The sequence below is a fragment of the Volvox carteri genome, assembly GCF_000143455.1.
Source record: "Volvox carteri f. nagariensis unplaced genomic scaffold VOLCAscaffold_13, whole genome shotgun sequence".
Classification (NCBI taxonomy): domain Eukaryota; kingdom Viridiplantae; phylum Chlorophyta; class Chlorophyceae; order Chlamydomonadales; family Volvocaceae; genus Volvox; species Volvox carteri.
Window position 1 is genome coordinate 1,180,913 of NW_003307556.1, and position 21,075 is coordinate 1,201,987.

At 54.8% G+C, this 21,075-nt stretch overlaps 2 protein-coding genes across 2 annotated transcripts; one reads left to right on the forward strand and one right to left on the reverse strand.

The window, feature by feature from the left end:
* Positions 1-782: 782 nt before the first annotated feature.
* On the reverse strand, positions 783-15,639 carry VOLCADRAFT_89596 (uncharacterized protein; the record flags this gene model as incomplete). Its single annotated transcript, XM_002949247.1, has 17 exons — positions 783-1,223; positions 1,639-1,817; positions 2,188-2,273; positions 2,638-2,824; positions 3,376-3,575; positions 3,912-3,955; positions 4,679-4,688; positions 5,105-5,245; positions 6,094-6,206; positions 7,137-7,290; positions 8,146-8,414; positions 8,914-9,016; positions 9,342-9,481; positions 9,990-10,150; positions 11,208-11,346; positions 14,405-15,043; positions 15,256-15,639. The coding sequence occupies 17 exons, from the start codon at positions 15,637-15,639 to the stop codon at positions 783-785; spliced, it is 3,390 nt and encodes a 1,129-aa protein (XP_002949293.1).
* A 649-nt stretch (positions 15,640-16,288) lies between these two features.
* VOLCADRAFT_89597 (uncharacterized protein) lies at positions 16,289-20,888 on the forward strand (the record flags this gene model as incomplete). Its single annotated transcript, XM_002949114.1, has 8 exons — positions 16,289-16,486; positions 16,976-17,187; positions 17,510-17,888; positions 18,457-18,609; positions 19,005-19,071; positions 19,459-19,563; positions 20,002-20,117; positions 20,715-20,888. 8 exons carry the CDS (start codon positions 16,289-16,291, stop codon positions 20,886-20,888), a joined length of 1,404 nt encoding a protein of 467 aa, XP_002949160.1.
* Between the last annotated feature and the right edge of the window lie 187 nt (positions 20,889-21,075).

Below are 21,075 nucleotides of genomic sequence, written 5' to 3' on the forward strand. Positions count from 1 at the left end.
AAAAAACACTGGCTGGGGACTCACATACTTCGACTTCTGTCTGCTGCAGTTGTTCTCAGGTTGACCTCACCAAGACAGCACTAGTAGGCTGAACTATACTTGCCATGTGCGATGCTGGGTCCCCGTCGGTCACACATTTAAAACCGCGCGCACAGTGGCACGAAACGCTAGCAGCTCCCATCGCCGAACGTAGTTATTTAACTCCCAACACCGGTTGCCTTAGGCCGGTGAGGGAATTTTGAGTAGCTGTGGCCATGGTTGGCACTAGCGCATGCAGGATCAGCGTTCTGGTATACGAGATTCATCAGGCCGATCGGGACAAACGACTTACATTTATATCTATAATTCCGCAGTTATTGAGCAACGCACAACACCAATTGAAACGGTGTGTTGCCGCAAAATTATCCTCGCAAAACTTGTGCGGTACCACCTTAAAGGCGCAGCACATGCCTGAGTACATTAAACTAGTCCACCAGGCAAGGAAAGCAGTTGCCTGCACCTAAGTCAGAAACAGAACAAAATCACCTCATCCACATCAACCATTCCACAAGCGCTGTCGTACTATTCCAAGCCTGATGACAGTTTGGTTCGTTAGCCAAACCGACTAATGGCCGGCACGTAGCAACATCCGGTCCTCACACACAGAGATAGTTCTTATGTCCATCGGATATGATCACAAGAGAATACATCAGTCGACATCACAGATTGCATAAAATACCTTGAACAAGCTCGTGCTAAGCAGGCACGGCCTGAGCTTGCTCTTCGCAGATTAGATTAGCTAATCAAGGACGACGCGGGGGACCGTTGCGAGATGCCGATGGCGGGGAGCAGTTATTTGTGTAGGTGGCGGGACATTGAGCAGGGTAGGCGGCACTCGGAGGCGTGAAGCCCGGGCAGAACCAGACCAACAGCGCCATGCAGCCCTCGTCCTCGTGTGGAAGGACGTGGCAGTGGAACACAGAGAGACGCTCAGAGCACACGTCTGGAAGCGCCACTGGCTTCATGCCGCTGTTTCCGTTCTTGCGACTGCACAAGTCATTGCTCCCGCCGGTGCCTAAGGCCATAGCGGGTACCTGATCGAAGTTCGTGGCTAGCCACTGGACTGTGGTCTCGTCACACACGGTGACGGGGTCGCCGCAGGTGCCATTGCCGCTGCCGCGGGCGGGCCAAGGGCAGCCCGTCTGGCACGGCGGCAGCAGAATGGAGTCCAACCAGTCACCATCCTGCATGAGTGGGATATGGGAAGCGAGCGATGAATATGAACAGAAGTATGTGCCGTATTGTGTCCCAGTGTCGCGGGAGGGAAGATGCAGATTTGGAAATGGGGAATGCAGGCAGGCGCGACAAACGCACAGTTAAAAAGGAACATGCAGGTACCACCTACCATTACATAGCTGGGCTGGGCATATAAGACCTACTTGCCCAGCCATTACATAGGTGGTAGCTGCATGTTCCTTTTAACAAAAAGTAAATCCTTATTCCCTCGAGCTTCATAGCTGGTCGTTCGCCGTGCGCAGAAAGCCAATCAATAACGACTTACGTAAGCCCAATGCCGTACCTATCAACGTGGCAATTGAGAGGACGTGATTGCGGCCTAAGTAGCCCTTACTTGGCTCTGCGCAACACATTCGCACCTACCTGCCAGTTGTTGGTGACCTTCGCCGCGCAGGGCGGCAGCTTCGTCAGTCGGACTGGAGTCTCGTGCAGGTGGAAGGGGTGGAACGTCACATCACGGAGCCTCCAAATTTGCTGACTGCCCTGCATCACGTATCCAACTCCTTGCGGGAAGAGCTGGTTATTAATGGTGCAGGCGCCGCCTGAGGAGCAGCAGAAGGCCGAGGGGGGTAATACGTTGCACATAGTGGTAAGGAAGCCATTCGCATGGTATGCCTGTATGACAATATGGACAAGCGGCATGGACATAGATGTGCACATGTGATTATGGGGATGGGGTGTTCGTGTACTATACGATTTTTTCGTCATGAACAGCGGCTTGCCTGAGCTCGCTTACAGGACATTCCTATGCATACGTAGGATAGATAGCTTAAGTCCACACACACATATATATGCGCCATCACAGCCAATCAATGGTCTCATGGGCCCACTGCACTGAGGCGGGGGGATTTTGTTCGATAGACAGGTCGGTCCGGAGCCATCTAAGTCCGCCTCGCTTCGGCAGCATCTCACCAAACTGCTGATTCATGAAAGAGATGCACTGCTCGGTTGCGGGCTTGGGGAAGTTTTGGTAGTCTAAGTAACGGAAGAACTCCAGCCTGCAATCGGGAGGAAAACAAGTCTGTCGGTGCGCTTTCGAGTACTTAGGGTTTCGAGTACTGGAAATTGTTAATCATTACAGACGTAATTATGAAAACGGCTTGTTAGGAGTTTCATTAATTACGCCGAATCATAATCCCCAGACCCCTATTCAGGTTCAGGCCCAATTGGCTCCGATTCAAAGTCCTATTCGCATGAATCAACCCTGATTCGTCATCATGTGAACAATTTTTTACGATGTTTGTTGCTGACGCACGCACGCACATGCGGCTGCGGCCAACAGGCAGGAACGAGTCGACGCACGTTTATATATTCGTTGTCGGAAAGCAAAGGTAACATTAACAGCCTCGAACGCAGACGAACCTTGACTTGCAGACACCGTTCGCGAAATCATGCTCGGACTTCTTGTCTCGGGGCCGCGCGTGTACGTCCAACACCGCCAGTACAGCCGCATCCAGCTCGAAGCCACCGTATAGGTTGTTGGCGGGGCGCAGCAGCGCGCCGTTGGCGGGGCGGTCTCCGAAGCACTCGCAGTGTGTCGCCCTGCAGGCTGCACGTAGATGGGTTGGTGGCAATCGACACGTTGTCAAGTCGGGCGGGCGGGCGCTGTCGCCGTGACAAAGCGGCGGGTTGCGGCAACTAACCGGCATCTAGTTATTGGAACCCCCCGTGGCTCGTTCGTGACGGCAAATGCTGCCGCTGAAAGGAACCATCATTCAACATCAAGACTCTTAAGGCCCCTTATCCTGGACAGCTGACAGCTCTATACATCTACTAGAGACATGCACGCCAAGCTACGAAGATGTATGCAAAGCTGCACTGGCTGGTGCACAGTGATGATCTACCGGACCGCTTGAGACGTCCATGCACGCACGCATGCATTACAGCTAGCTGCTGTAACCTCCGAATGGAAGCTATTACGCCGAACCGAGGACTAGCCTTTACAGACATCACATCACAAAAAGGCATAGTGTTAAGACCACGAACGTAGGTCCACTATTGCTGCAAGCGGGTCATTCGCAGCGGTACGACTACCGTACGGCCATGTGCAATGTGTCTTGCTGGGACTACTACGCGTTTATTCCTGTCTGTCTGTCTTACCATCGTAGTTAGTGCGGAAGGGCCCGGCACATGACGCCAGCACGTACTTGCCGGGAACATCGCACTTGATCACAACATCTACCCGGTTAGCTGGACCCATGATGACGTCATTGTAGAAGCGGCTACCACCATTTGGCTTGGACGACAGCAAACGGGGCACTGTGGGTAACGGCACAGCGTCGCGGCCAAGCAGCCATATCCTGCACATGAGGAGGGGCATGCATGGCCGTTCGCACACTTAAAAATTAACTCAGCAGCATAGCGTGTCAATTATTATATTACAAGGTGTATGTATGGCTGCTGCTGAGCGGACCTGCTGACATTTCGTTGAGTGATAAAGTACCAGCGATCAAACTTGCAGAAGTGTATGCACTGATGAGGTGAACGGCTGTCTCAGGCCGGACAGATACCATAAACTCGTCCATTAGCCAGCCAACCAGCTCTGTTACTACGCACGTGCCACGCAGAGGAGCCAGCAGGCAAACGAGACTGCTACAGTTGCTGCAGCCAACCCCCCCCCGTGCGTGTGAACTCACTTGCACGTGTCCACGGGGGTCAGTCCGCCGGTACGGGAGTCGACCTACGCGAGCGTGTGTGTTTTTACGTACGGAGTATTACGTACGGTATTGAGCCGCCGGTGAGCAGTCAGGGCGCGGGTGATGAGACATACAGACGCATGGGCAAGCAAGCAGGATTGGCAAGCAGCAGATACGTTTGCATGTATATAAGATACGAATATACGCATATCCGAATTAAATCATGTTCGTTTCTTTTTGTGTGCGTGGATGCCCTGCCGGCTTACTTCTCGTAGGGTACGTAGGGTGTCATCTACCGGGTTGAGAGGCACTTGCGCATGAGGCAGCTAATAACCAAGATCATGTTCACAAGTCCGCTAGCTAATACTACATTCAGCAGGAAGTAACCGCAGAGCGTTCCCAGATTACGTTGGCTGCTGCTGCTGCTGCTGTTGCTGGCATAATGAACGCCTTTGGCATGTGACGAAAAGGCATTTGCTCCTAATTACAAATTGAACTTACTTGTCTACACCCCCCCACCCCCCCACCCTCTCTTACACACACACAATGTGCAGTCACCTTTTGGACGGTAAGATCCAACCACTTCATGGACATGGTGTTGATGATTTGCCAGCGCGAGAACCTGTATTGTATGATTTGTGGGACAGGGGGGCATATCTTCACCCGTGGCCGCTACCCTGCGAAACCCTGCCTTCCCCGGTATTTCGGGGCACCCTCATCCACCCCCTAGCCAATTTCTCAGTGGATCGCTTAGGTTCCGCACCCACCACCAGCATCCTGTATTGTATGCATACAAGTGTGCGTACAATGCATGTACATTTACGACGGGAGCGTCTTAGCAGGTACAGATAAAACCTGCTGGTACCCTAGTTGGCGCTGTGCGCTAATAACAATACGTAGTTGGACGCTAATCTGGGCTGATGTGCGGTGTTTTTCCTTTTCTCCGTGGCTTTTAGGCGTTGTAGTATTCCCCTTGGGCCTTCGGCTCGTATGGGTAGTCTTACAGGTATGGGGTCACGCACCCCCCAACCATGTAACACACACAAACACAATACGTAGTGCAGTGCCAGATAGATAGCATTAAATCCCACCATATTAGACCATAATAGACCACATGCACACATACCACCCTGTAACAACATACACATACGTAGGCACACATACAGACGGACGGACACGTCTTTCTTACGCACCTCCCTTCGGTGAGAGAGACGGTTGGCTGGAAGGCACCGTTGACCAGGCCCCAGTCTCTGCCGGCCGCGTTCTTGTACAGGGGTTTTCCGCTCGAGTCGAACAGCAGGGCGCTCGGTGGCGATGCCGCGCTTCCAAGGAAGCTGCGTGGGTTGCGTAGGTGGGTGGGTGGGTGGGGGGTTGGGTGGGGGGGTGGGGGGGTGGGTGAGGAGGTGGGCGGGTGGGTGAGGAGGTGGGCGGGTGGGCGAGGAGGTGGGCGGGTGGGCGAGGAGGTGGGCGGGTGGGCGAGGAGGTGGGCGGGTGGGTGAGGAGGTGGGTGGGTGGGTGAGGAGGTGGGTGGGTGGGTGGGTGCGTGAGGAGGTGGGTGGGTGGGTGGGTGCGTGAGGAGGTGGGTGGGTGGGTGGGTGGGTGCCGCCGGCGGGCGGCGAGCAATGCAATGCAATGCAAGGCGTGGTGAAAGGGATGAGCTACCCTCCTACCTTCACACACAGAGTCCGCCTGTGCGAGGTGAAGCAATAGTGCAAGGTCATGGATATATTAGCTTCATAAGTGCATGATGTATGTATGCATGTATGTATGCACGCATGCTGCGCTTCACAACCCTCCCTCCCTATCTCATAGCATGGCCGCCATTTAGACGGCGGCGTGTAGGTCGCGCACCGAGACCATACGATGCGAGGTATCTTAGGTGTGTATGTGCGAGAGGTTTACTGTTTTATCTACTAGCTAGATAGGGTAACATATAGGCTAACTAGCTACTTTCCTAAATAAGCGCATACGAAGTAGGATTGCACGAGAGCACCTATAAACCCCCAAATGCTCTCTCGGCGGGATCTAGTGCGACACAGTCTCTTTCGTTCGACGCCCGCGGCGCATTGCTCACGCATATCCATCACGCAATATACCCCAGAAGATGTTCAATGGCAAGCCTAACAGCGGATTAGAGGGGGTGATTGTGCACACTTGCATATGTAATAGCTTGATTACTTACGGAATGGTGTCATCATCGGGTATGAGGGCACCGCTCGCTGTTGAGGTGTTCCGAAACCAGATGCCGTTGATCTGCAAAATGGTACTGCTCTCCATTGGCTGCTCCTTCAGGATCTGCGTAAGGAGGGAGGGAGGGAGGTAACGCATTTCTTCCAACAGGACTGACTGCTTTCTCGCTTTCGCTGAACTGCAATACCCACCAACACCAACCATTTCACGGCGTACGGAATAATTAATAACTTATTGATACCGTTATAACTGATACAATACGTACAAGGCCAAAGGATAAACTTGTGCCGTGCGCGAAAAGTCACGCGGGCTGGGGAGCCTCGCCCGGAACCCCAACAGATCAGTAATGATAAGGATATTTTGGGTTATTACGGTCGCGCCTTCATTGTTTGCTGTAACCATCAGCTATCTAGCAACATAGCATCATACGTCCTTCCTCCTGCCTGGGACATCGCGTCATGCCATCCATTCGCAAACCTGGCCAACCAGGAATCGTTTGCAAAGCAAGGAGCTTCCGGCCCTTTCCGCACTCGCTCGCTCGCTCGCTTACCCATGCGCGGGCTCTCGCAAGCTACGACACTCAGCTATCCAGCCAGCCATCACGTAATGTAAACTGACGTCCGTGTTGATTGATCCTTAGCTTTAAAATGCATGGTTGCTGACGGATACATTTATAATACCAAGCTAAGGAGACCCAGTTACGAATTTCCTCTGTACCCCGTCCGGGAGCGCCCACAACCGATTTGTGCGATGCGTAGATGTTTAGGTTGACAAATTCGTGTCTCAATATGCACGCGTTTACTTACCTGGTGCGTTTATTCTTTATATGGTGCGTATATAAATAGTTTCAATTAATGACGGGTGCATAGCTAGATGCTTAACATATTACTCGTTCATCGTCAGCTGCCGCTGCACGCACTCGTTATCATGTATAGCAGCTACCAACAATAGCTAGCAATTATTCAGGCAAGTTATCTTCTTCCAAATTGATTGGAATGGTCCTTGGGCACAATCCCGATGGACCCGCGCACGTACCTTCACAAGGCGGTCGCACTCTTTTTTATTGCCACGGCCGTTTTCAACATACAGCTCACGCACCCCGCCTGGAAGTGAGGATTCCGGTACGATCAGCGGTGCGGCGGATGTGGGTGTCTGAATGGCCACAGAGCCGTGCTGATGCGGATGATACCTGGACGTGTAAGGCAAACGCAGGCATGCCGGTGGCTGATACATTAGGAAGGCGAAGACACATTGGAGGCATAACTGCGTAGATGGCACGCAGACCCTCACTCAGCCAACTCCCACATCGTGTTGAACATCCAGTTGACCATCCGAGGCATCATGAGTAACTACTGTTGTTAAAATTCCAACTGAACTGCCGCCCACTACACGGCTTGGGTATGTGCACAGATGATCCTTCAGGCAGCAGGAATACAATTCAGTACTCGTCAACCGCACACAGGCTGAGGCAGGCAGGCAGGCAGGCAGACAGGCGAAAATGTAGGGTGGGGTCGAGAGCCCGATGCCACATTCTGCTCCGTCTGCCATGGGATGGGAAATTACATCCGAGGTGCGGATTGGCGCTGTCCAGCAATCACTATAGCAGTCGAACTAACAGATTAGTGCTGTTAGTTCGGCATACTTATCTTGTACGCTTGACTTCTTTTTCGGCGAACAGTCTTTCTATTTCGAACAGCTGACCCTTGGGGACCCCCCGGCTCGTACGGGCCCGCCAACATTTAAACCAGGTGTAACCATTACACGCACACATGGGCGGTACATACGCACACCGCGCAAGAACACAAGCCGGTGTGCGTGCGTCTTATTCTACATCTGCCAGACAGAGCGTCATTTGAACTCTACAATCAGCAACCCAAAAAGGATCTGACGGATGCGCAGCGATAAAACTGCCCAGCCAGCCCCGCAGCTTCTTCCTCCTTGCCTCTGTACAGTACATACAGCGGTTAACATATATACTACATATTTTAAGTTCATATAATATCATTATCTTTATTGATCACTCGTGCTATTGAACACTACTCACCAGCCCACCCCAGGCACAATCGCCTCCAGCGGGTACGTGTACCGCACGGTGGCACCGGCGGGGTGCTGCCGTATGTTGTACAGGAAGGTCGCGTTGGTGCGAGGCCGGTCGATGACAAATACGTTGTCACCCCTCACCCTGCAAAACTGCTGAGACGACACGGTGTCGTTGCAGTAGTATTCCTGGATGGTGATGGTACGATCAGCTATGCCGGCGTTAGGAAAGCCAGGCTCGCAGATGTTGTCGATGCTGGTAGCACCGGGGTCCACCTAGACAGCAGATATTGGTGGTTAAGGTGTAAAAATGTGGGAAAAGGTGATTATGGGTGTGATGGGTATGTGGAAGGTGGTGAAAGATAGCCACGGGCCAGGCACGCAGTTAATCGAGCAATTAGTACGTACTACGTAGATATGTAGCGCTACGTGTATGTATGTAGACGGTACCAACATTGCCTATGTTCTACTTGGATGGCTACAACAGCAGCAGCAGCGGCAGCGGCAGCAGCTGGGTAACCAACTGAGTAACCAACTCGGGCGGCATTACTGGTGGGGGATAAGAAAGCAAAGGCGAGTAAAGCTGTAAAAGCAAGTACATCGTGATCGACCCGGCAGCAAATAAATAAAGCCTCTAGTAATAATAGACGTTGCAATGAGTAATATACTTTGCTAGTAAACCACGCACAGTCATCACATTGCACATATACAGGCCCATGCATGCATGCCGTATTACATCATTTACGCAGCCACAATTATTCGCGATATGTAATACCTTGAGGCCGTGAGTGTGCAGGTTGGTCCACTGATAATCCTTGGGACCGTTATCGATTTTGTCCCCTCCGGCTGGGCAAGTGTGGAACGGCTGGAAGGGCAAGCTGCGGCAGGCAGGAGGTGTGTTGGCTGGGGGTTCACGGTAGTAGCAGCTGCCGTGTACTACACGTACATACTTAGTATAGTAGTACGGCACAACACACCGTCTGGAAGTACGGTCTGCTGAGGTGGTCTGTCAGCATCTTGCTGAGAGGCCTTTTCAGTGGCCACCTACCACCAATGGTATCATGGTGAGTGAAGGCAGGAGAGGGACCCTTCTAACTCCTTCAAATCGTAGTACAACTACTTAATAGTACAATAAAATGAAAAGTTTAAAAGAGACCTATTACAAAGAGACCTATTAATGTTATTTCCCCCACACACACTTACTTGTTCGTCAGCTCAATAGAGAAATTGCTACAGATAGCGTCCAGGATCAGGGCAGGGGCTTGCAGACCCCTGGTGGTTCCGTCCGGAGAGGTGTAGCGCGGCGTTGTGAACCTCAAGGAGTCCCTCTGGCTGAGCTTGATCTGCGTACGTTGGACGTGGTGTATGTGGTTTGGGGCGAGCAGGCAGGCGGGAGTGCGCACGTACATGACAGAGTGATGATAAGGGATACGGAGACTGTTTGTGTCTTTACACGCCTGCTATAATAGCCGTCGTGCAGTACGACACGTGTTGTCAACTACCCCACACACGTTGTCAACCAATAAATACTACACGGTAAAGAGCTTTGCCAACATCTTGCTGAGAGGCCTTTTCAGCGGCCAGCACTGCACATCCAGTCACTACATTACCCAGTTGCCAGCATTGTAACAACGGTGTAGGGGGACTTAGGGTTACATAAACACCTGCGTTATATATACACTTCGCCGTTCTTTGTAACCCCAACCCGGCACGATACCCCGCCTGCCTGACCGTACCCCGCCAACGCGGGAAAATGTTAACTATGCTTGACACCATGCATTTACTGCGCGAACATACATACATACATGTATATGTGACGACGACAACACACACGTGGGCGTGCACACCTACCGAGACGTCCGCCGGGCTTATGGATATCTTGGCCTTCCCCCCCGCGCGCAATAGCACACGCGCCACGGACGGCAGTTGCGGTGGCCGGATGGGGATTTGTACTTTGCCGCAATCGCCGGATCCCTCGCCGGATCCCTTTCGTTGGCTCGTGTCAGCGGCCGCTGCCAGCGGCAGCAGCAAGATCACAAGTCGCAGGGTCTGTAGTTGGCCCCGTAGGGTGGTTCTACTTCCCACCATGTCCGTGACACCGACTAGGTTCGTACGCAGGCAGGGTTGCAAACAAGACGAAGCAGCTAGTGCTGGCGTGTGCAGCACTGATCGTGCTGGAACTGCAACACGGCCAATGCCAAAATTAATTAGGAAATCGACGTAAATCAACTTAAATCTGCAAGACCGTCAACCTTTGGTGTTGCTGAATATTACGAACTACGTGAGGACCATTTATAAGGTTTATTTCCTCGGCCATTCCTGTGGAAGGGGCATGCGGACGTCCTGTACTGCTAGGAAAGGCACACGGAGGCCTCCTAGATAAAGCACCGATACGGTTTAAGCTCGCGCAGCAGGTTCGGTCCAGTCAATGAATGATGTAGATGGATGACTCATCACGCACGCCCCGTGGCGTGGTGATTATCGCGAACCAAGTTCATCATATGATATAATGAAGAGGATAGGTAATTGTTAAAGATGTTGCTCAGTGTGTCCGTGCGTGATACGCCCTCGCCCAAGCGGAACGGTTAGCCAGGTAGGTAGGTAGGTAGGTAGGTAGGTCCCAGAAATTGGGCCGAGGCGCACGTAGACTAACAGTAGTTGGTTACCGATTAGTTACCCGCGCTGCCCTTCCCGGACAGGCAGCGATTAGCTTATTCCTCGGACGCATGCATGATAACTATTGCCGTGTAAAGCGTTTTGGTTTGGCATTTCCAATATTGCTGGGGAAGTAAATTTGAGATGGTTTCGTGGGTTTAGTCATCTTCTTCAACATTACGTTCCATGGGAATATGAATTGTGTTTAGGTGATGTATATACGCCCTGCCGCACAGCGCACTTGCCCTGCCTCGGCCATTATTGCAGGCGGCCCCATACCTTGCACGCACATGCATCCCTTGCCGTGAGTCTCTAAATTGCCCATTGAATGTACAGGTCAGCCTTCCTTCGTCTGAGTTTCAGCTCAGCTCACGTCGAACGTTGTGTTCGTGCGTGTTTGCGGCCGCTGCCCACTGTCGCTTCCTACGTGCCTGATCGTGCGGTCCGACAAGGCTGTGTCGGCCTCCTGAAAGCCGGAAAAAGGGCGAGGGCCCTTTTCATCCGTACATGCCCATCGCTTAGCCTCATGTGCGCAAACAGCTGGGCTGTGTCGCTGTGGGGGGAGAGCGGTCGGGGAAGCCAACCCACTTTGCAAGAGCAGTCCATAAGCCGACACACATTACAAGAGCAGTCAGGAATGTCAAACGTTTTTATTGTACTCATTTGTATTCATACGATGTTTGCCAGCTATGAGAAAGATACCTTGTAATAGAGATTAGGCAAGGTTATGCGGAAAGCAGGGCGAGACATTATGTTTGGCAATTTCACACGGACACACGGACATGACCAATCCTAGGGGGCCCATTTCTTCACGCTGGAGCCCCGCCCCAAACCCCCCTGTGTCTGAATAACAGTGATATAGGGCCATTTCGGTGTAGAGGGAATTATCCAGCCGTGTGCCCCCAGTTGAACTAACCGCTTTGCTACGCCACTGTCCACTAATGCACGCCGTGCGCTGCTGTGTGCATGTCCGGACATGCACATATTTTGCGTTAGGACTTGAACCTAGCTTGTGGCTTCTACAAGCTCTTCCGCCTCTGGCTCTTACGTGCTCGTTACATCTCTCTGGGTAACACAATCTAGGTGTAACAAACACACACATATATGCACGGTTCCCCTGCCTATCGTTAGCTGGCAGGGGCGATATGTTCAATCGATGTGAAACCCTAAGTCCATAATACATGACCAGCAAGTACGACGGCTTCAGTGCTGGCTGCTGTGTAGAACTTGGCCGCATGCATCTGCTGCACGTTCGCCGCTAGCTCGCTATGCATGTACACATACACGCGCGATGTGACAGCGGTAGACAGAAATACTCAATTTACAAAGGGTGGTGACAGCAGCTATGAATGCAGGTGGCCCATTGAACGCTTATTACTAGTGTTGTGGGAAGATGGGACCTCCGTCGCCGCCGCCGCAATATCCGCCGCCGCCGCCGCCGCCGTGACCACTCCCTGCCGCCGCTGCTCCTCCCCCTGCATTTGCAACACCTGCCGTTCCGCCTGCTCCTCCATCTCGTCCCACACCGCCTCCACTCGCTCCACCAGCGCTGCGCCAAACAAACAAACAAATAAATAAATAAACAATCCATGCAAACAGCCGCCCCGGTTGGCCGTCCTGAAAATTCATCGGTTCATGTGGCCGACACAAAGTTCGTTGTTTTTTGGTTACAACCAGCAACGGTTCCTCACTCCTTACAGCCGGCGGGTATTCCTGCTGCCGGGCATCTATCCAGGGATGGATGGAGGGAGGGAGGGCAGCTAGCTAGGGGCCAATGGCCAGGCAAACCGCTAGCATGAGCCTATGTGCCCGTTGCCCTCACCACCTACTTTACCTTGGAAGTCGGGCTCCAGGAGGTACCGCTAACAATTGAGCGAGACATGTGTTGGTGATGACCCATGGGTCACATACACCAAACATCACATGATGAACGTACACGAATGTACGTTCATACGTACAGCGCATGAGAGCATTCCCAGCACATAACAAGGTAGCAGGTAGATGCGGTCGTGGTGACGCAGAGCGACCGATCAGCAGCCGAAAAGAGCGGGAACCGGGACAGCGTTTGTTGTCACTGGCGGCGGTACGATAATGGAATGCTCGCGCTCATGATCGATTTTATGAGCGACGTATGTATGTATGTACACTTCCACGCATTCATACTTAATATGCGGGGAATGTAAGATCACGGACCGGGAATGGTACACTACCTGATGGGTATGTGGGGTAGGGGCATACGGGTAGATAGATGTGTGTACCTACCTACCTGCCTACCTACCTACCTACCTACCTAACGAACGAACTACCTAGCTACTTGGATATGGATAGATGCGTAGATGGATGGACCACATCATCATCAAGCTGCACACGCAAGGTGGTGCTGGCCACCCAGCCAGCAAGTCTCAATGACGGGGACGTGCAGCAGGCAACCAATGCGACACCCACATACCCGCGCACTAGCCACAGCCACACGGCAGCAGTCCGCAATCCTCCAAGCATTACTACTCCCGCAAAGCCATAGCCTTGACCTATCTACTGCCGACTACTGCCGACTACTGCCTGCCCACCTCTATGGCGGCCCTGATAGTGTCGTCAGTCCAGCAGCAGCGCCCGCGGCTACCCGCCGGGCAACTGCGGGGTCCCGCTGGGCAGCTGGGCGAGGAAGGACTCGAACCCGGGTCGGCGGTCTGCAGCAATGGTGTAGTGTAACGTAATGCTTGTTGTTGCCAGGGCCGGAAACAGCTGTTTTTTGGTGGCGATGGCGATCGCAGTGGTGGCGGTGGCAGCGGCAATGGCTTGTGTTACTAGTTGCTGGTTGTCGTTGTTGCTACTGTTGCTGCTGTTGTTGTTGCTGCTGTTGTTGCTGCTGTTGTTGCTGCTGTTGTTGCTGCTGTTGTCCTTGATGTCGCGTGGGGGAGCGAAGCAGGCCGTCAGGCAGGCGGGCAGCCAGGCAGACAGAGGCAAGGGCGGCCGGCAGGTACACGTCGCCAACCAACCAGGATGGGAGGTGGCGAGGTAGCCCATCGCGAAGGCGGCGAGGTCTGAACCTCACCTCACCTTTTGCACCTCACCTCACCCAACCTCACCACGTGAGAGCCCACCCACCTGCAGCTCCGACCAGCAAGTGGGCACCTCATTCAATCGCTCCTCGTAACCTAACCCCGTAACATGACCGCACATGTCCGCGGTGAGCTGAGCTGATGACCTGATGAGCCTTGATAGACGACCTCCTAACGTGGCCATAGTGATGCCGGACATGTACACCCCACTGAAAACAGAGCGGATCCTCCAACAGGATATAAAATTGTCGGATACGGAGTCCGAGCCGCGATGTGCTGCGTCCCCAATCGCACACCGTGACCAGCAATACGCGCGAACAGTGCCACACGTGCGTGGATGCAGTCTCCCCTCCAGGGGATGTACGTGTACCCCTCTAGTTACCACCCATTAACCACTAACCACCAAACACTAAACATTACGCGCGGGCATTCTCTGGCCCTCCGGGCCTCCCCTCCCCTTCCCTCATGAGCCTGTCACAGTAATGCCGTTGGCCATCTGCGGCACCTTTTCCACGGCCAGCACCGACAGGCTGTGAAAATCCAAACCCCTACCTGCGCCGCTGCCGCTGCCTCCTGCTGCCGTGATAGCGTTTGCAGCCGTCCCCGCTGCTGCTGCTGCTGCTCCAGTAGTTGTAGCTCCCGCCGCCGCTGTAGCCGCGCTGCGGCCTCCGCACGCCGCCGCTCCAGATCTGCCCGCCGCTCCTCCGCGCGCGATACAACTGCTTCTTTCACTCGACCCGCCGCCTCCATCAGCGAGCGAAACGCCCTGCCTTCCCCCGGACTGTTGAAGCGGAAGCAAAGGGCTGGCGGACACGATGACGCTGCCACCTCCGCACCGCTATAGCCGCGCTCCAGCACAGCACCCAGCGCCGCCGGCGGGGGCCCCTGCGATGAAACAACAGCTTTGCTGATAACAGCAGCTGCGCTAGCGCTTGCCAACGGAGGTGGCCGCGGCGGCAGTAGCAACAGTAGCCATGGATGAAGCTCGTGTGACGCGGCTGCCCTAGGGCCCTTAGTTGCGGCTGTAGCGTCAGTGACGGGTCCGCGGCCTCCGGTTGCGGTTGGCTGCTGCTGCTGCTGCTGCTTCTCCTGCTGCCCCGCCGGCGGAGACATCGTCGGCGCTATCAGCCGTACCTCACCGCCGCCGCTGAACAGGTCCTGCATCCACAGTGTCGTACTCTCCAGCTGGACCTGCGTGCATAATGAATGCATAATGAATGCATAATTTATGCATGCATGCACGAGTCAGAGACGAACCGCAGCGGATCACGGAAGCCGCAAACCTGCCACAAAATGAGAACACAAAACCACACACATAAAGCGACGCCGTCGTATACCCCTCTGTACTTCGGAGTCCGACACAGCAGCACAGCTTCTCGTGTCCGGGCATGTGGCTCTCCCACCTTGACAGTGAACTCGCCGTGTCCCGCCGCGGACAGCACCGCCGTCAGAGTGGCGCTACCCCGGCTGGGCAGCCAGGTGCCGCGGAGGGCAGCCTTGGCGGGGGCAGACAGCAGAGAGGGCTGCTGCCGCGTCGGGTGCACCGTTGCTGCGGAGGCTGTTTCGGGGGCCGCTGCTGGCTGCGGATCCACATGCGGAGGTGGCAACTCGGGGTCGTAGGCGCCACTAGCGCCGGGGAGGAGAGTAGCTGCTTGAGCTGATGATGACGATGCTCCCGGCGGTGCCTGGCCGGGGTACAGAGCTGCCCTGGGGGGCTTTGCCAAGTAAACGGCAACAGCACCAGTCCAGCTTTGGTGAGTTGCGGAGGGCGGATGGGCCTCTGACATTTGCTGGCGCGAAGAGGACTGATCGGAGTTCTCTATAAAATGTATGGATGGATGCGTTGATTTGCCTTTTGTTTGCTTAGGGAAGGCGGCATTGCAGGGGTGCTGCACATAGGCATACAGAGTAAAACGGCTGTGCGCAAATACAGGCCTGATAGATTAAATGTGGTTTAACGATTGTACCCAAAAATATGTTCAGCATTCAAGCTCGTGGCCGCTATTTACTGTAATGTTGACCCGCGGGCCATTGGAACAGGTTGGAATACTCTGGCTGTCCACCGTAGGACGTTTGCACCATCCCCAAAAATCAGATTTATGCTATTGGTTCCAATGCCATCTATGATGAAAACTTGCGGGATTGTTATAAGGAGCTGTATGGAATGACAATAGGAATTTGTTATTCAACGGGAATCCAATTTAGGTAGATACGAAGGAGGATGCCTGTACTACTCTCCTCTGGTATAATCACGCACATTTCGGAGGTCCAAAGCAGCCTGCGAACTTTGTAAACAGCGGAACCGGAACCACTTGTAATGGTACCTTGCAGCATCGGAACCATAAAAAGTACCATGCCTGCTGCAAAACCTAACACAAATCATACCCATGAAATTTGACACGAACTTGCACGTCTAGGCGCAGTCGCTCAGCACAAATGTTGGAGACGGACGCCATCGAATTTGCCGATGCACAAGCGGTCTGGTCGCAGCTGCGGGCTGTGGAGCGGCTGACTGTGACGGTGATAGTTGACAACGAAACCGACGGCCTGTCATCTCCCTGCGCCTGCTGTGATCCCTCCCTGGACCCCTCCACAAGCACACCCTACCAGTCCGAATTCACTTGGGCCGTCCACGTGAGCGACCACTGGATGAGGACTCCGAAGCGAACTCACCGTTCCTAGCGAGTTTCGATGCCGGGGCTTTCCTACCTCATCCTACCTTCCGGGAAATTTCCACCGCGGAAGTGTTCTCGTGTGTGTGAGGGCCTTGGAGCCGCACCGAAACCTGTTTTTGTTTATTAGGGGGTCGCCTTTGTTTTGCCTTGTCCGTATATATGCAGCTAGGCTCGCGTAGTGCGGGTGCTACGTGCGGCTTGCTGTGACAGGAGAGGGGGAGCGCTGCCGCCGCCGCCGCCACGGCAAAAGCAAGGGGGCGGTTAGGCTCAGAGCAAGAGGGTGGAGAGCATGGCGGCATTTTGCCTAACCCATGATGAAGCTTCCACCCGCATCACCTCGCAAACAAACTGATACATGTACGCATGCAAACAGACACATTTGCATACGCATGTGCATAGGTGCGAACGCACGGACAACCACCCTTAACCCCACCTTCCTCACCCGCAGCAAGTCACCGGCGGCAGGTGGCCCTCCCTGGACTTCAGACACTCGCTGCAGGCCGGTCACGGCCTGTCCCTGCTGGTCTCCGCCAGCACCGCCGACGGCGCCGTGTCCCGACTGCTGTTCGACGGGGGCCCCCGGGAGGACCTGTGGACTCGCAATGCGGAGCGGCTGGGGCTGGACATGGGGGAGGTGGAGGCGGCGGTACTCAGTCATTGGTGGGGGGCTGGGATGGAGCGGGGCGGCGGGCGGCGGGCGGTGTGGACGCAGTCAAGGGACGCATGGGAGAAGTAGGCCGCGGCGTACGTTGGGAAATTAAGTTGACCCCAGCTAGTTACAGGGCCCCACTTCGCAGCGGTCCGCAGCGTTCCATACCAAATGTGCTGAAAAGGAGATGTGCAGGCCCGGGAGGAAGCTCATCTCCGATGCACGAACATCGCAACTACTGCCATACCTGCGCTCTTTTTCTCCTCTGCATTGTGGATTTGACCCACGGATGACGGGTCAACCACCGCAACTAACTCCAACAACTGCCACCAGGCACGTGGACCACAGCGTGGGGCTGTTGGCAGTGGCGAGGGCCGCCTCCGAGGCCCGCTCCGGAACCTGGAGCGCCCTTAGGGAGGACGAGAAGACGGAGCCCTCAAGTACCATTTTGCCGGGGCATCTCCCGCAAGCAGAGGACTCCGACAAGACATGTCCGGAAGGAGAGCTTGCACCTCGGCCGCCGTCGCAACTGCCCCAGCAGCTGCAGCAGCAGCAGCAGCAGCAGGAGGATGGGGATTCGGAGGCGGGTCTACAGCCTGGTCCACCACCACCGGTGCAGGAGCCGTTTGTGTTCGACTTGCACCCCTCTCGACCGTTGCTGCGGGGGCTGTTGCTGGGCGCCTCGCATAAGCCCGTGCCGTTTGACGAGAGGGTGTGGTGAGGGGAGAGGGTGTGGTGAGGGGAGAGGGTGTGGTGAGGGGAGAGGGTGTGGTGAGGGGAGAGGGTGTGGTGAGGGGAGAGGGTGTGGTGAGGGGAGACGGCACACGAACGATAGGGAGGGGAGGAGGCCATAGATATGTCTTCGCTGGGGTGCAGTTTCCCGCCGAGCGAGCTTCATCGGGAGTTGGGGACGATTCGGAGACATCAGTGGGCATTCGTGAGCAGATGGATTGCCGGCATACGCATGCGCCAATGAAGAATCTTTGGATGGAAACAAGCTTTGGCCATTGGTACGTTGAAATGCCGTAAAGTGCTCCTCACGCCAGCACGCCATTAACCCAATAGCCACCTCCCCTCCCCGTATTTCTCTTCTCCTGGACTATTCGCCTATTGCTGGTACCACTGCTTCAATCGTCAGTGGTTCGTCGTACACCCCGGGCCCCAGTTCCCTGATCCATTTCCCCCCACCAACCACTCTCATCCTTTCCTTTCCTGCCCTCGCTTGCTCCCTTGCTTGGCGCTTTCTGCGGTTCCTTCTCTTCGTTTGTTCGGCCCCCCAGGACCCCACCCTGGAGCAGCTGTCTCTCCCCGGCTGCCGTGTTGAGCTCCATGCCGGACCCCACACGCTGCTAAGGAACTGCTTCTTCGTGTCGGGCTCCATTCCCCGCGTCAGCAGCTTCGAGACAGGGCAGCCGGGACATGGCACACTGGGGGTAGGAAGCTGGGGAAAACACACGCGTACATACACACGTGTGTATGCTTGTATGTATGTACGTATGTATATGTACCGGTAGCGAGACAGCCAGACGTGTGCGTGTGTGTGTGTGTGTGTGTGTGTGTGTGTGCATTGAATACTACGTGTGGGGGGGAGAAGAGTGCGGAGTGCGCACGCGGGTGTGTGTGTGTGTGTCTTGTGTCTTTGGGGTCCAGTGGCAATTTGCATATGTGTTTGGTGTGGGTTTTTTTCAACTCCGCAATTCAGTAATATCTAGAATCCCAACCGGGTGCGGCCCTGGACAAGTCTGGCTACCAGATCTAAGACCCGCTGCGCCGCCTCCCTGTCACTGCTGCCTCCGCTGCTGCTACTGCTGGTTCTGGCTCCCTTCAGCCTGACGGCAACTGGCAGCTCGACCCGCACATCATGGAGGAGCGGTACCTGGCGGTGCGGGTGAGAGGTGAGGGAAGGGGTTCAGGGTCTCAGGATTTTCAGCTGAGCCGCAGATGGAGAGCTCTTGTAAGCTCAGAAGCTTGCGGACTGGTGAGAGATGTCCCGTGGCGCCCCAGTGCCGAGGATGGGGCTTGGGGAAGGAGAGCCAGGCGAGGTACGGCCGCTCTCTCGCACTGCAGCAAAGGGGGTTACGCCGGGGGGTACATGGGTCGAGTCGCTACAATGCGGGCACCACTCAGCGATGAATGATGAAGACGCCATTGTTGTAGTCGGCCGGGGCACCCCAAGGCTGCTGCTCTGCAGAAGCTACGAGCTCGGCTTTGCTTACACAGCTAGTTGAAGCCCGCGACGCAGTAATTTCCTCTCCATCCGCTCTCCTCCCCGGTTGCCTCAGGCCGCGGGGTGGTGGTATTGAGCGGCTGCTCCCACGCCGGCATCGTCAACGTCGTACGACACGTCAAGGGGTTGTCGGGGGAGCCAGTCTTCGGGGTGATGGGCGGTGAGGGGTGGGGCAACCTCGGGTGGGGTCCGGGGGCCTGGGACGGGGTACGGCCGGTCTATCTTCCGGTCTATCGGCAGGATTAAGGATGCAATAGGAAAATAATACTGTTGGCACCTCCTTTCGAAGGAGATGCAGGATTGGATCCAATCCAATCTAAGCGGCGCGGTGGGGGTGAGCACGCGCACACACATGCTGCTCTTCAACCGCATACGAGCAAAAAGTATGACTTAGGGTACTGCGGGCCGCAACAGCAGCTAGAGATACTGCAGCTTATTGAAAGATACCATCTTTTGGAAGAGCGGGAGGGAGAAGCGCCAGACAGAATTTTAGGTAACTGCTATTTGTAGTCCGTGCTGCTGCTTCGTTATACTGAAGGGCACCCGGGTCATATACATGCATGACGTGACGTGACGCCCTGCCATGTCGTGTACTCAGGACTGCATCTGGCCGGCGGGAAGATGGAGGGGCGTATTCCAGAGACTGTGGCGGCGCTGCGGGAGCTGAACCCCGCACGCGTGTTTGGAGGGCACTGCACGGGCTGGAGAGCCAAGGTATGGTGGGCGGGTGAAGGCTGGTTGGGGAGAAGCGGCGTATAGAGCATGGGGCGTGGGGCAGGCGTTGCGGTACTATCGCGGCATGGGTTTCGGTTTTCCTTGGCAGAGACTTCATTCGACTACAAGCTTGGGAGTGGGTTTCTATTGCATGATTATCCAATTGTAGAATTAGAATGAAGCAGGTGTTGCCATTATAGCGATTGTCTTTGGTTTCCGATGTGTATATTTAAATTTATGTTGTGACTTAATTGGAGGCGGCCAACAGGCCTGCAAATATTTAGATATGCGCCTTTCGTGAGCCGTACTCGCTGATCTCTTTAGTAAAAGGCGAAAGAGATGTAAGGATCGTGGACGGCTCAGCGCTATGAGTTTTTCAACGAACATCGGGAATCACCCTACCCTAGGAGGCACAGGAAGCAGAGTCTGTCCCGCGATGGTGGGTCGAAATGGCCAAATTGCTCTTAAAGTTCCCACTGCGATGCCTTATACTTTCGCCTTTACAAGTGAACTGCATGTTGCATATGATTCCCATCCATTGTGTTTGGTTTCTATTTCCTTGGTAAGCCGCACGGTTCCGTGCATGCGGCCGCACAGATTGCCCTGGCAGCCGCCTTATCTGATCGATTCCAGCCCATGTCGGTTGGGAGCACTTACACCTTTTTAGCGGCGCGTCCGGGCGAGCAGCAGGAGAGGGCAGGCGATGAGGAGAAGGCGACAAAGGCTGTGCCAGGGGGTCAACAGCCCGAGGAGCCCGGGGTGGGGAGCTAGAGTGGAGGGGGAGTTGTTATGGGGTCAGGTGCGGCCATCGTTGTGAAGCTTCAGTGGGGTTTACCCTCCTTGCCTGTTGGCCCGCCAAATGCTATTGCTCTGTATTGCGGATGGAGAAGGGCTGTGGTGCCTGGATTGCTTACAGCTGATCGTTATTGCTTTGCCTCAGCCGACCTAGCATTGCGCC